This window comes from Nothobranchius furzeri, chromosome 1, assembly GCF_043380555.1.
Source record: "Nothobranchius furzeri strain GRZ-AD chromosome 1, NfurGRZ-RIMD1, whole genome shotgun sequence".
Lineage (NCBI taxonomy): Eukaryota > Metazoa > Chordata > Actinopteri > Cyprinodontiformes > Nothobranchiidae > Nothobranchius > Nothobranchius furzeri.
The window spans coordinates 41,120,830-41,135,221 of record NC_091741.1 but is presented as its reverse complement, the minus strand read 5'-3'; the positions used below and the strand labels follow the sequence as shown (position 1 = coordinate 41,135,221).

General features: G+C 46.4%; 1 protein-coding gene across 6 annotated transcripts in view; it reads left to right on the top strand.

Annotated features, from left to right (window-relative positions):
- Positions 1–14,392, top strand: part of ppfia2 (PTPRF interacting protein alpha 2) — a 197,472-nt gene that overhangs the window by 158,601 nt on the left and 24,479 nt on the right. For 4 of the 6 annotated variants that reach the window (XR_008563029.2, XM_054739777.2, XM_015961031.3 and 1 more), the window contains 15 exons: positions 435–656; positions 2,555–2,701; positions 3,727–3,861; positions 3,962–4,048; positions 4,383–4,466; positions 6,264–6,395; positions 6,468–6,530; positions 6,866–6,957; positions 7,654–7,786; positions 10,716–10,933; positions 11,357–11,597; positions 11,826–11,855; positions 11,995–12,125; positions 12,721–12,902; positions 14,189–14,279. Coding sequence is in view for 5 of the 6 variants with exons in the window: in XM_054739777.2 (XP_054595752.2) it covers positions 435–656; positions 2,555–2,701; positions 3,727–3,861; positions 3,962–4,048; positions 4,383–4,466; positions 6,264–6,395; positions 6,468–6,530; positions 6,866–6,957; positions 7,654–7,786; positions 10,716–10,933; positions 11,357–11,597; positions 11,826–11,855; positions 11,995–12,125; positions 12,721–12,902; positions 14,189–14,279 (1,988 nt within the window). In the remaining variant the exon portion in view is untranslated. The remainder of the gene's footprint in view (positions 1–434; positions 657–2,554; positions 2,702–3,726; positions 3,862–3,961; positions 4,049–4,382; positions 4,467–6,263; positions 6,396–6,467; positions 6,531–6,865; positions 6,958–7,653; positions 7,787–10,715; positions 10,934–11,356; positions 11,598–11,825; positions 11,856–11,994; positions 12,126–12,720; positions 12,903–14,188; positions 14,280–14,392) is intronic. The other 2 variants (XM_015961054.3, XM_054739779.2) reach the window with 1 other exon arrangement.

Below are 14,392 nucleotides of genomic sequence, written 5' to 3'. Positions count from 1 at the left end.
CATCACCTCCTTTCCTTGATTTTTATGGGTCACACACACACCTTGTCATACACACTTTTTTTTCTCAGGCAACATCATAGAGCCATCAGCGTAAATCAGCCAATCAGCACACAGCTCATTTAATTTTCATATCTTAGCCGAGTGGGCGGGATTTACTAGTCTTCCCATGATGGGGCTTTATGATGGGGATGTGTTTGGGCGTTTATAAGGATTCCAGAGTAATTGTGAGCTCCCATAAAGTTTCACATGTTAGAGGCTCAGTGAACAGTTTCAATTGTAAAAAAAAAAATTTAATAAATAAAAATAAAGTTAATCAAAGACACATTTAATGTTAATAAACAGATTAGGTGTTTCTGTTCCGCTCCTTTCTAGCAAACCCTACACCTAAAAAAAAAATGGGGAGAAACTTCCGATTTTGTCGCTTTTTCCCCCAGCGTCTGTCCAACGGATCTCTGGAGTCGGCCCGAGAGGCCAGCCAGGTGGTGGAGCTGCAGGACCTTTTGGAAAAGCAGAACTACGAGCTGGCCCAGATGAAGGAGCGCATGTCGTCGCTCTCCTCCCGCGTGTCCGAGGTGGAGCAGGAGCTGGAGACGGCCCGCAAGGACCTCATCAAGTCAGAGGAGATGAACAACAAGTACCAGAGGGACATCAAAGAAGTAACCACACACACACACACACACACACACACACACACACACACACTTGTCAGCAAATAGCATGCACAACGCAGCTACAAGAAGGACATCAAAGCAGTCCTCCAGTGGACTAAAAATGCTCCTATTTGCATACAAGCTACACTCCATCCAACTTCAGGACTGCATCACAAAAAGACCAAAAGTCTTTTTTACTGTGCTTGGCACGGGTAAGAAAATTCCATGTTGTCGTTCTTTTTTAAAACACAGAAACGGTTTTGTTGCCTGTTGTTGACGCTACAGTTTCACCGATGGCTGCCGGCTTCTTCAGGCTGACGCTGAAGGACCACGCATGGGACTGCATCGTCAGAGAGGGGAGAGCGGGCAGTAGAGGGCGACAACGCCCTCTGCTGCCCACAGATAAACGGAGAAGGAAGTGACGCGCCACCATCAGCGTCAGCCTGAAGAAGCCGGCAGCCAAAAAATAAAAATAAATAAATAAAAAAAATAAAAAAAAATAAAAAAGCTGGCAGCCGTCGGCGAAACTGTAGCGTCAACAACAGGCAACAAAACCGTTTCTGTGTTTTAAAAAAGAACGACAACATGGAATTAGAAATAACGCACAGTAGTGATGGGAATTCCGGCTCTTTTTAGAGAGCCGGTTCTTTTGGCTCAGCTCACCAAAAAGAGCCGGCTCTTTCGGCTCCCAAGTGGCTCCTCAGATTTTCTGTTGCGTAGAGTACATTTATAATCAAAATAATGCAAAACTATATGTAAAATAATTTACTAATGTAAAAAAAATGCAATATATCAAATATTTATCATTTCTATGGATTTAATAACTGAACACTTTCAGAAATCTCCACTTTCCGACTGCTGGCGCTCATTTTCTCACAGTCTTCGTCGCACTCTCCTCTCTCTCTCGCCTTTTTCCTCCTCCTCATTGCCTCTCGTCTCCCTCCGCTCGCATGTGCTCTGCTGTGTGTCTGAGTCTGATCCTCCCTCTTCCCCGCCCCTTCTGCTCTGTGTGTGGACAGTCTGGACACGCATGCTGACCAGTCGCCTGTAGCTTTCACCAAAGCAAAAGGGGAGGGGGGAGGGGAGGGGACGGCTCCCAATGACGAGCCGGCTCCCGTCGTTCACTTCAAAGAGCCGGCTCTTAGAGCCGGTTCGTTCGCGACCGACACATCACTAGTGCACAGCAAGAACACACCTAAGATGGGTAAGAAAATCTCCAGAACATTCAGTTTATTGCTTTAAAAAGAAGAAATGAATCCATCGGCGTCAGAAAGGACCAGTTTCTGAGTCTCCTCCTGGGTTCTTGCAGCCTAGAAATCTTAACCGACAGCTAACAGAGTTTTCTCTGCAGGTCTATATTTGCAGGTAAAGGATGCAAATGGTTCATGGTGGCGAATTGTTCCTGTAGCCCGAGACCCCGGATGACCTTTAGCTGAAATTACTATTGATTGCTAACAATGTGGGGAGACACATTTATAGTGGCCCGATATGGAGGACTGGTGCTGCCTCATCTGAGAGCAACGGTTTAATTCAGCATTTGTAAAAAAAAAATCACGTTTCGTCTCGTTTTTTAAATGTGTGCTCGCACGTTTTTGTCTCCAGTAATGCCGCATGCAGGAAGCAAACTCCCATAGTGTTGAAGAGGAAGCAGTCAGCTGTGTGAGATAAGAGCACAGCTGTGTTTTTGTGTTTTATGAAGCCTTACTGTCGCCGTTGGAACTGGACAGGCTTTGTGCACGGATCAGCGGTGCAGCAGTCGCAATCGTCATCTAGATGCTCAAGACTGAGTTTGAGTTCGTTTACCTACATTATGGACGTTGGCACAAAGACATAAATGAAAATGTTTCATTTTAAAGGCAAATGTGAAATATAGCTGCAGGTTTTTAGACTTTGTGCTTTTGCAGGTCATGTGCCAGAAGGAGGACATGGAGGAGCGAATCGTGACCCTGGAGAAACGCTACCTGAGCGCCCAGCGAGAGGCCACGTCTGTGCACGACATCAACGACAAGCTGGAGAATGAACTGGCCAATAAAGAAGCGTTCCTCAGACAGGTCAGTAAAACTCCTACAAGGACGTGCAAGATCCTCAGCATGGAACCAGTCGGTGATTGGTGTTTTTTTATTTATTTATTTATTTTGCTTTGGGTCCAGTTGGCAAATGAAATATTTTCAGTTTTCCAATTTTGTTTTTGATTAACTCATTCACTGCCAGCCGTTTCCTGATCGCTAACGGCCTTCGCTGCCAGCGTTTCTCACCGTTTTTACTGTTTTTTTAAGAGTCACAGAACGTTGCGCGCTAGCATGATGTCGATGCCAAAACAACCTAAACAAAGAGGAGACTCACCTCTTACATCAGGAAGAAGCCGTGTGTTTCGAGCGTTATCCGTTCTTTCATAATCCGTTGTCGAATTCTGGTCGGCAGACGCTTTTCCGGTTCGCGCCTCACTTTTTTTACAGGAACGGCCCAAAACGATCTCCAAACACATGGATGTGTTGTTTCCTGATCATGTGATCTGTGACGTATGCGGATGAAGATCGGCTTCAGGGCTGAGATGTTTGTTCTCTCAGCGCGGGGGATCGTTCCAATGCTCAAACAGTAAAAAAATGCAAATGACGACTTTAGTCGTCAATGGCAGTGAATGAGTTAAGAAAACAATCAGGTTCCAAAGCAGCTGGTTGTGTGATTAATACCACAAATCCATGGAGGTTCGATGAGGAGAAGCCGATGTGTTTATGGCGCAAAAACCTGGCCCTCCAAACAAAAAGATGATAGTTTGACACGAGATGGTGAGAAAGCCGGTATCAAAGGGATGAAACACAAACTGTTATGCCTCCCCGGTGCAGCCTCAGATACTACTGGGATCCCGGTGTGACTTCAGACAGACACAGAGAACAGCTCACCCCCGTAGGACTTTACTACTAAACCATCCGGCTGGATGCTTCAGGGATCATGGCGTCCATCAGTCTGATCTAAAAAAAATGGTCCTGAAACTGATCCCAGCTGCAAACGAGGCCTCACATGTGACCAGACTGACTCAAAGAGCACTTGTGGTGTTTCTGTTTTTGTGTAAATGTAGATGGAGGAGAAGAACCGGCAGCTGCAGGAGAGGCTGGAGCTGGCTGAGCAGAAGCTCCAGCAGACCATGAGGAAGGCGGAGACGCTGCCCGAGGTGGAAGCAGAACTGGCCCAGAGGATCGCCGCCCTCACTAAGGTAGAAGCACACACTCCTACTCCTCTGGATCTGCGTGCGGGAGCGTGGCGTCATGCCATGACATTTCAACATGTCCCTCTCCTCTTCCTCGGTCACGTAGTCCGACTCCAGCTCCTCTTCCTCCCCCGATGATTGTCACTTTTTTATGGAATCTAAACTCCAAGACATGAACTCCATTCTTAGGAAGGTAGTCAAGAAAAGACAAGATCTCACTGTTTTATTCTGATTTGCTGGGTTTACTGGGATTCTGCTGTGGCTCTTCTAACACCACAGGACAGCTGCATGGCACTTCTGGCTGGAGCTCATTCTTTACCACGCTGGAAGCTCTCTCTCTCTCACACGTTGTTTCCCATTCTTGTCTCTCTATACCTTAAAAACAAAAGCTGTCCCTCTCTGACTTTGGGGTTAGGTGCTTGGCTGGTGTCGTTTCCTCTGCTTCTCGTTGTCACCTCTCAGGCTGTGGAACAGGCGCATCAACCCGGCCTTTTTTCTGTCCTGTCTGTGCTGTAACCCATCTGTAGGCGGAGGAGCGTCACGGGAGCATCGAGGAGCGGATGAGGCACTTGGAGTGCCAGCTGGAGGAGAAAAACCAGGAGCTGCTCAGGGTGAGTCACTTGCGGAGGAGTCGTGCCAGGCAGCCAGAGCCTGACAGTTTGATGCGACAACAACCAACGGCACATTTTCCTGATTTATCACCAGTGAAGCTCGACCAGATGAGCTGCTCACCCACTCTGCTTTCAGAGCGCTCCCTAAAAGGTTCACAGATCCACGAAGTCATGTTCCGTTCGTGTTCGATTACGTGAGCATCTTTACACGGTCCTGCTGCTGAATCAGTTTAAAAGATGAGCACGATGGCTGTTCAACCAGCATTAAACAACACAGCAACACAGTTCCTCCGCCCTGCTGGTCAAAAGCTGAATAACAACTGTTGTGAACAGCCCTGCAGCAGCCTGTTGTGGCTAGTAGAAGCCAACCATTAGCATTAGCTATTTCACCACACAGCAGAACTCCTCCAGGCTTGCGTTATTTGTGGAGATAAAACATTAGAGCAGAGGAAACCGTCAGTGGTTGTCTCATTGCTGTTATCCAACAGAGGTGAGATGTCAAAACGTCAGGAAATAAGACTCCAAATGCTGCCGTGTGAAGCTTTCCTCTGATGTGGCTCACTTCTAGTTCCTCAAACGGGCGCACCAGAGCTTTTTTCACCTGAGAACGATGTACAAGCATGGACGTAATTTTTTGGGGGGGGACAGGGGGGACATGTCCCCCCCATGTTTTCCAAAGTCAAGTTTGGACCCCGGCACTTTTTACCATCCAAAAACAATATTACGCTATATTAAATTGACACTGGTTGAGCTCTAGGACCAAGCAGAAAACAACCGTTTGTGTTGAAGCCTGTTTCCCATTAAAACATGCTGTAAAGACCCCCCCCCCCACACACACACACTTCTAAAGTGAAAATTACATCCATGTGTACAAGACATTCATTACTGCTGAAGACCACTGCAAATGTATTACAAATATGAGTAAAGTTGATGTCGAATTAAACAAACACTTTGGTTTAATTGTTTGAAAGTAGGACTGGGCGATATGGCCTTAACATCAATATCACGATTTATTGAGGATTTCACCTCGATAGCGATAAAAGGACGATAACTACAGGAATGCGCAGAAACTAAAGTTGTCCACCAGATGGGGCTGTCGCGTGTATTACGTGGAGTCACATTTTTACGTGACACAAGGTGGTACAGCTTCTTAAAGGGACATTAACGTTGCCAACCTACACACATCTTTTCACTTTTTTTATTAGTAAATTTATTGACATGGGAAAAATGATCTCGATAAGAGTCAGAAATTTTGCTGACGATAATTTTTCGATTTATTTGAAAGTGGAGTTAAATTTCTCAAAAGTAAATAAATGTTAATCGCATGAAAAGCTGAGTAAACCAGTAACATTATGAGGCTACTGTCCTAATGGGTGTGACCCCACCAGGAAAGTTGACCATTGAGCAGGGTTGATGGTTTATCCCTTGGGTCCACGTGGCAGGGGTGTGGAGTGAGCACCACCTCACCCCTGCCACGTGGACCCAAGGGATAAACCATCAATCCTGCTCAACGGTCACCTTTCCTCGCGGGGTCACCCATAAAGACAGTGGGAGGGTTATCAGGAGAAACTTTGTTAATAAAGCACATTTTACAGATAAAAACCAGGAAATGCTTCCCAAAAACAATAAACTGATCCAATAAGACAAATTCCAACCCCAGATAAGGGACAGAGGACACCATTAGGAACCAGTCTACTAAAACTAAAAGCTTGTGTCTTATTAATATCCATAACTAAAGTAAGATGGTAAAAACAGTCTCTTCTTTTCTTTAAGCTGATGTTTTGTTTTGACCTACAGGCTCGCCAAAGAGAAAAGATGAACGAAGAGCACAACAAGCGACTGTCGGACACGGTGGACCGACTCCTCACCGAGTCCAACGAGCGTCTCCAGCTCCACCTGAAGGAGAGGATGGCCGCGCTGGAAGAGAAGGTTGCAGAAGAAGATCTTATCGGTTCTGTTTGAAGGAAGTCTTCTCAATTCTGTTTTTTTTTTCCTTTGCAGAACGTTTTAATCCAGGACTCTGACGGATACAGGAAACAGTACGAAGAGTCGATCCATGAAAAAGTAGGTTGCACACATCGAGAAGTGATTAGTTCTTTTCATTTCAAACCTTTTTGCATTTTCATGAGTTGGCTGCAAAACGTGGCTCTTTATTGGGGGAATAATGTGGCTGGTGGCTTTAGTTTCATTTTTTATAAACCTACCATTAAATATTCATACGTCTCAGCTGTAAGTTATCACGAGCGGCATTAAATACGATAGAAATATCCTCTATGAGAGGATTCAGCCCCTCTGGCTCCTCGTTTTTAGACCTGCCACCGAGTGGTTTACTGGTGTGATCATCCCCAGGACGTATAACACCACACACATTAATGATGTTGTCAAATTGTTTTGTCCAGTCTCAGCTGGCAGAGGAGATTGAGAAGCTCAGAGCAGAGCTCGACCAGTATAGATTGAGGGCAGGCTCCCTCACAGAACCCACTCTTTCACGGTAGGTTGGCTATGGGGTTGTGTGCATGCATGTGTGCATGCATGCATCACCATGTGTGTGTGTGTGTGTGTGTGTGCACAAGTCATGCAGTTTGTGTTGTCCTGTTATAAGATTTAATCCAGATAATTCTGCAAATTAGCTGGGTTGATTCTTTTACTCCCCTGTTCCTGCCGTTTTAAGGATGAAATAACAAGGATCCATGCATAGTTACCGTTGCTAAGGGAAGGATGTAGCCTTTGCCTTTTTATTGCTACAAAATGATCATGAAACCAAATACCCTGCAACAAAGTGTTTTTTTTTCTGCTGTTTTAGCCACTAAAAGTGTGGCACATTAAATTAATAAACCATTATTTTAGTTGATTTAAATTGCACATCAAACATTTGGTTGACTGCTATAATATTTGCAATTTCAATGTTGCTACTTCCCACAGGGACTGCATTATAACAACACAGTAGTGAAAACAGTAAAACTTTCCAACTGCAATGCATAGACTCTCCACATGAGGGCAGAATAAATGTAGATGATTGAGCACAGAAGGAAGTTTCTCAGGAATGTACTAATCCTGTTTCAGAGACAGGGGCTTAACCCAATTAACTTTTTGGTTTCGGGGTTGCTATTTAATAATTATGTTTCAATTCTCCACAGAAAAAAAGGACGTTCGGGTGCAAATGTGCTTTATGGAATTTGTGTTCCAGGTCTCATCTCGACACGTCGGCTGAGCTGCGATTCTCTTTGGGATCGCTGACTGAAACCCAGTCGGACCACTACCGCTCAGCCAAAGTCATCCAGCGGCCAAGAAGAGGGCGAGCTGGTCTGCGTGAGGCAAAGGTGACTAGTTCATCTGCAGCTCATCGGCTTTTTTTATTCGCTTTCTGGCAGACACATCACATCTAGTGTTAAGTAGCTTTTTACTATACTTGCATGTCAGATCTATTAAAGATCAACTTTACTTAATTTTTAATGCATTTAATAAAAAGCTCAGATGCCCGTGTTTCAGGAAGTAGAAGTCAACAGGAGGAAAAAGTGGAAGACGCTGCAGGATGGATAACAGCAACTCGGCTTTACGACTTACTCGGTTTGCTCTGTAACGCTGATCAAAGCAAAGCAAATTTTATTTATGAAGCGTTTTTCATGCAACGAGCGCAACTCAAAGCGCTGTACAATATGAAAAACAACCACACAGCAGTCAATTTCCCACCCCTCCCCCATAGATCAACATCCAACAACTCCTTCAGCGCAAGTCTTGAGGAGTTCTGCCGTGTGGTGGAGTTGCTAATGCTAACTGTTAGCTTCTACTAGCTGAGATGTTCTCTGCTGTTTCCTGGACGCTAAACCAACAGACGCTAATGCAGGAATCTTGGGTAGAAGTTGTCGTCGTCTTCCTCCTCTTATCCGGGTCCGGGTCGCGGGGGCAGCATCCCAACTAGGGAGCTCCAGACCGTCCTCTCCCCGGCCACCTCCACCAGCTCCTCCGGCAGGACCCCAAGGCATTTCCGGACCATATTGGAGATCTACCCTCTCCAACGTGTCCTGGGTCGACCCGGGGGCCTCCTGCCAGCAGGACATGCCCGAAACACCTCCCCAGTGAGGCGTCCAGGAGGCATCCTAACCAGATGCCCAAACCACCTCAACTGACTCCTTTTGATCCGGAGGAGCAGCGGTTCTACTCCGAGTCCCTCCCGAATGTCCGAGCTCCTCACCCTATCTCTAAGGCCAAGCCCGGCCACCCTACGGAGGAAACTCATTTTGGCCGCTTGTATCCGTGATCTCGTTCTTTCGGTCATTACCCAAAGCTCATGACCATAGGAGAGGATTGGAACGTAGATCGACCGGTAAATCGAGAACCTGGCTTTCTGGCTCAGCTCCCTCTTCACCACGACAGATCAGCTCGGCGTCCGCATCGATCTCCCGATCCCTCCTACCCTCACTCGTGAACAAGACCCCGAGAGACTTCAACTCCTCCACTTGAGGTAGGACCTCTCTCCCGACCCGGAGTTGGCAAGCCACCCTTTTCCAGGTGGAGAGGTTTGGGTAGAAGACTTTTCACATTCAGCCTATGTTAAAGTGATTGTTTTCAAAAAAAAAAAAAAAAAAAAAAGGTTTCTCAGTGAAACTGCCAACAAATCAACTATTTTGCTGATAAATGAGCTTTATTTATTTTTTGGGGGGAGTGAAAACAATTTATTTTTTCAGGGAATGCTATTATTTAAATGTAGACATGGTTTACGGTTAGACTTCTGTGTCTCCAGGAGTAAAATACATCATGTTTGTCTGATAAGCAAATTTAAAAGTTGGATCTGGAGACAGATTTTGATTTCCTCTTCATATAATTAGCGACCCTCTCCCTGGGCTGCCACCTTACCATGGTGGAGGGGTTTGAGTGTCTCAGTGATCCTAGGAGCTAAGTTGGCTGAGGCTTTCTTCCTCTGGTAGGGTCACCCATGGCAAACAGGTCCTAGGTGAGGGATCAGACAAAGAGCATCAGCTTATGATGAATTATAGAAATGGAAACCGTGTTCCCTCGCCCAGACGTGGGTACCGGCAGTCCTCAGAGGGACGTTTGACCACGTCCCTCGGGGGGCCCTGTGGGGAGTACTCTGGGAATATGGGGTACCAGGCCCTCTGATATGAGCTGTTAGGTCCCTGCATGACCGGTGTCAGAGCTTGGTCTGCATTGTCGGCAGTAAGTCGGGCTCATTCCCAGTGAGAGTCGGACTCCGCCAAGGCTGCCCTTTATCACCGATTCTGTTGATAACCTTTGTGGACAGGATTTCTAGGTGCAGCCAAGGTGTGGAGGGCATCCGTTTTGGTGGCCTGAGGATCAGGTCTCTGCTTTTTGCAGATGATGTGGTTCTGTTGGCTTCATCAGAACGTGATCTTCAGCTTTCGCTGGAGCGGTTCGCAGCCGAGTGTGAAGCAGCTGGGATGAGAATCAGCTCCTCTAAATCTGAGACCATGGTGTTGATTCAGAAAAGGGTAGAATGCCTTCTCCGGGTCAGGGATGAGGTCATGGTCCAAGTGGAGGAGTTTAAGTATCTCGGGGTCTTGTTCACAAGTGAGGGAAAACTGGAGCATGAGATCGATAGGTGGATTGGTGCTGCATCTGCAGTGATGCGGGTGTTGTACCGGTCTGTTGTGGTGAAGAGAGAGCTGAGTCAGAAGGTGAAGCTCTCGATTTACCGGTCGAGCTACGTTCCTACGCTCACCTATGGTCATGAGCTTTGGGTAATGACCGAAAGAACGAGATCGCGGATACAAGCGGCCGAAATGAGTTTTCTCCGAAGAGTGGCTGGGCTGTCCCTTAGAGATAGGGTGAGAAGCTCGGTCATCTGGGAGGGACTCGGAGTAGACCCGCTGCTCCTCCACATCGAGAGGAGTCAGTTGAGGTGGCTCGGGCATCTGGTCAGGATGCCTCCTGGACGCCTCCCTGGTGAGGTTTCCCGGGCACGTCCAACCGGGAGGAGACCTAAAGGTAGACCCAGGACATGGTGGAGGGACTATGTCTCTCACCTGGCCAGGGAATGCCTTGGGATTCCCCCGGAGGGGCTGGCCCAAGTGGCTGGGGAGAGGGAAGTCTGGGCCTCTCGCCTTAGGCTACTGTCCCCGTGACCCGATTCCGGATAAGCGGATGAAAATGGATGGATGGATGGATGGATGGATGGATGGATAATTAGCGACATCTGAAAGCAAACAGATTTGTTCCATTTGTGAAATAACTCCTCCTACAAATGCTAATGGTCATCCTTTGTGAGTGCAGGCGAAGTCCCTGGGGGAGCACGAGTGGCACTCGCAGCAGTTAGGGGTCCTGGGGGGCCACCACTTTGAGAGCGACACCGAGATGTCAGACATTGATGACGATGATCGGGAAACGCTGTTCAGCTCCATGGACCTTCTCTCGCCCAGCGGCCACTCCGATGCACAAACTCTAGCCATGATGCTGCAGGAGCAGCTGGACGCCATTAACAAAGAGATCCGGTAAGTTAAACTACACCCTGGCAACGCTTCACCTTCTGGTTTGCATCACCCTGTCAGAAACTCAGCTGCAGCTCATAATCATGAACCCTGGAAGTTCAGCTCTCAGCTAACTGGAGTTCGATCCTAGCTGTAGTTAAAACAGATGAGATGGCTGTTAGCCTTTAATTAGTTTGCTTCACACTTTAGGTATTTAGGGGATTTAGTTTGAACAAATCTCAGGAAATCCACCTGCAATAAGCTGAACATTAATGGAAATTCTGTGGCAAGGATTCTGTCGTTTGTGCTTTTTGATCTATTAAACTGTAGACCCTTAACACAAACGTCAACGCAGAAGGGCTTTATTACTGGTATCTCGGTATCCTCTAATTGTCCAGTTTAATCTGTGAGCTGAAGAAACATCTTTCATTGATCTCCTCCTGCCAGGCTGATTCAGGAGGAGAAAGAGTCGACGGAGCTGCGAGCAGAGGAGATTGAGAACCGGGTTGCCAGCGTTAGCCTGGAGGGGCTCAACCTGGCTCGTATGCACCACCACGGAGCCTCCATCACGGCCTCGGCCACCGCCTCCTCCCTGGCTTCGTCTTCTCCACCCAGCGGGCACTCCACACCAAAACTGGACCCTCGAAGCCCAGCCCGCGACATGGAGCGCATGGGAGTAATGACTCTGGTGGGTTGCCAGTTATCATCATTGTTTGTGTGGTTGTTACTAAATTATGTTCTAAAGAAAAGTAGTAAACCACACTCTGCCCTAGAGATGGGAGCTTTTTGATACTTGAAGTAAGTACTTGAGGAAAATGATCTGAGATCTTGGTGTAATTAATGAGATGCGTTCTAAAAGGTGAAGAAGTTTGATGATCTGTACATTCGACCATCTTGTTTCCATCTCTCTGTGCAGCCCAGTGACCTGAGGAAACACAGGAGGAAGGTACGACTTGGCATCTTCCCTTTCTAAACTCATAAATCCTGTTTAATAGAGGCTGTTACGACACACTGAGCAAACTTTTGACTTGCCAGTGTCCAAGGTCTGGAATAATGCCCCTCCCCCTCGTGTCCTCGTTCCACAGATTGCAGCTGTGGATGAGGACGGCCGAGAGGACAAGGCCACCATAAAGTGTGAGACATCTCCCCCTCCGACGCCGCGCTCTGTCCGAATGACGCACACACTGCCAGCCTCCTCGCACAACGACGCCCGAGGGTTTGTTTCTGCTCAACTATTCATCCATCCGTTTTCATCCGCTTATCCGGAGTCGGGTCGCGGGGGCAGTAGCCTAAGTCGCGAGGCCCAGACTTCCCTCGCTGTGTGTGTGTGTGTGTGTGTGTGTGTGTGTGTGTGTGTGTGTGTGTGTGTCTGCTCTGTCTTCTCGATCCCCAGTGAGTCGTGGAGGATGGCTGCTTATACTGAGCCAGGATCCTCTGGAGGTTTCTTCCTGTTAAAAGGGAGTTTTCCTCTCCACTGTCGCTGCATGCTTGCTTAGTATGAGGATTGCTGTAAAGTCACTGACACTAGTCAGTGACTTGATGTAATTTGCTGGGTTCCTTTTATAGGACACATTATTTCTGATTGGCTTAATGAACTGACCTGACTTGGAATGTTTATTATGTGAAGTGCCTTGAGACGACTCTTGTCGTGATTTGGCGCTATATAAATAAACTTGAATTGAATTGAATTGAATTGAATTGAATTGATTGCTCAACTAATATTTACAAAACCAGATTCTTTTCATTTTTTCTCATTCTTGTTTTTCAGCTCAGTGGACTTGGATTAATTTTCTGTGTTTTTCTATTCTCAGGATCGTGGCCTCTCTGGAGGCTGAAGCTAGCGCTTTAAGTAGCGTCGCCAGCAGCCAAGATTCACTCCACAAGCAGCCTAAGAAGAAGGGGATCAAGTCCTCCATCGGACGGCTCTTTGGGAAAAAAGAGAAAGGCCGACTGGCTCATCTAGCACACCGACAGGTCATGGTAGATCCACAAGGTGAGCGCTGCTGGTTCACACGATAAAAGTTGAGCTAAAATCACTGCATGCATCTTTTACCATGGACTTTCTGCAGGATGATGAATGAGTTACTCGCACTGACTTTTGGCAGGCCCTTAAATCTGCTTCGGCGTCTATTTGGATTGGTTCATGGATGAAAACAAGGCTAGGACGTTTCCTAATAACAGTTAAATAAATAAATAAATATGGTTAACATTTAAATGTTTGTAGGGAAACTCATTTAAAGGGTAATGCTTTACTATATTTAAATAACTAGATATGACACAGTCCATGTCTGCACAATATTTAAACAAATAGTTAATAAATGTAATATTATAGCAATGAACTAAAATGATCCAGTTTTGTAAAAGCTTATTAATGTGTAAGAATGACAGAGAGCTCCGCCCCTCCCCTGTCAATGCCAAGAGGGGGTAAATAACAAAGTATTGAGATGGACTTTTGTTAATGGCCAAATATTTAAATTCTTTAAAAATCAGAAAATGCGATTTTCAGGATTTTTTCTCATTTTGTTTCTCATAGCTGAGGTGTAGCTGTGATGAAAATGGCCGGCTTCTCGCATCTTTTTAAGTGGGAGAACTCGCACAAATGGTGGCAGACTAATTACTTTTATGCCCCTCCGTTCTTTGTTCAGGTGGTCGCATCTTTTTTTGCTGCGTCATCAAATCAGAAAGTCTTTCTTAACTCATTCGCTGCCAGCGTTTCTCACCGTTTTTACTGTTTTTTTAAGAGTCACAGAACGTTGCGCGCTAGGATGATGTCAACTCCAAAACAACCAAAACAAAGCGGAAACTCACTTCTTACATCAGGAGGAATCCGCGCGTTTCGAGCATTATCCCGTTCTTTCATAATCCGTTGTTGAATTGTGATCGGCAGAAGCTTTTCCGGCTCGCGCCTCACTTTTTTTACGGCAGCGGCCGAAAACGATCTCCTAGCACGTGGATGTTCTGCTTCCTGATCACGTGACGTGTGACGTACGCAGATGAAGATCGGCTTTAGAGCTGAGATGTTTGTTCTCACGGTGCGGGGGCTCGTCCGACGCCCACACAGTAAAAAAAATGCAAATGACGTTTGAATTTAAAATGACGACTTTAGTCATCAATGGCAGTGAATGAGTTAATAAACATAAAAAGTAGTATAATAGTATTAGTATAATCTGAAACAAAAGCAGTTTTAATCTCATAACCTGATTGATTTTATAACACATTTACTCATCCAATCGAGTTTTTGTTTTATTTTTACTAACAGCAGCTTCTCTTCTTCATCAGCTACAATGATGGACCAAGACGTGTCGGGTCAGGACGTGGGGGTGGGCAAGTTGGGAACTCAGGCTGAAAAGGACCGCAGATTGAAAAAGAAGTAAGCTTTAATCCACCTCACAGGTTGCCATCACAACAGTTTCATCTGGATTTACACTCACTGCTACATTCCAGTCTAATCCATCCTAAGCTGTGAAACGCAGACCGCAGACA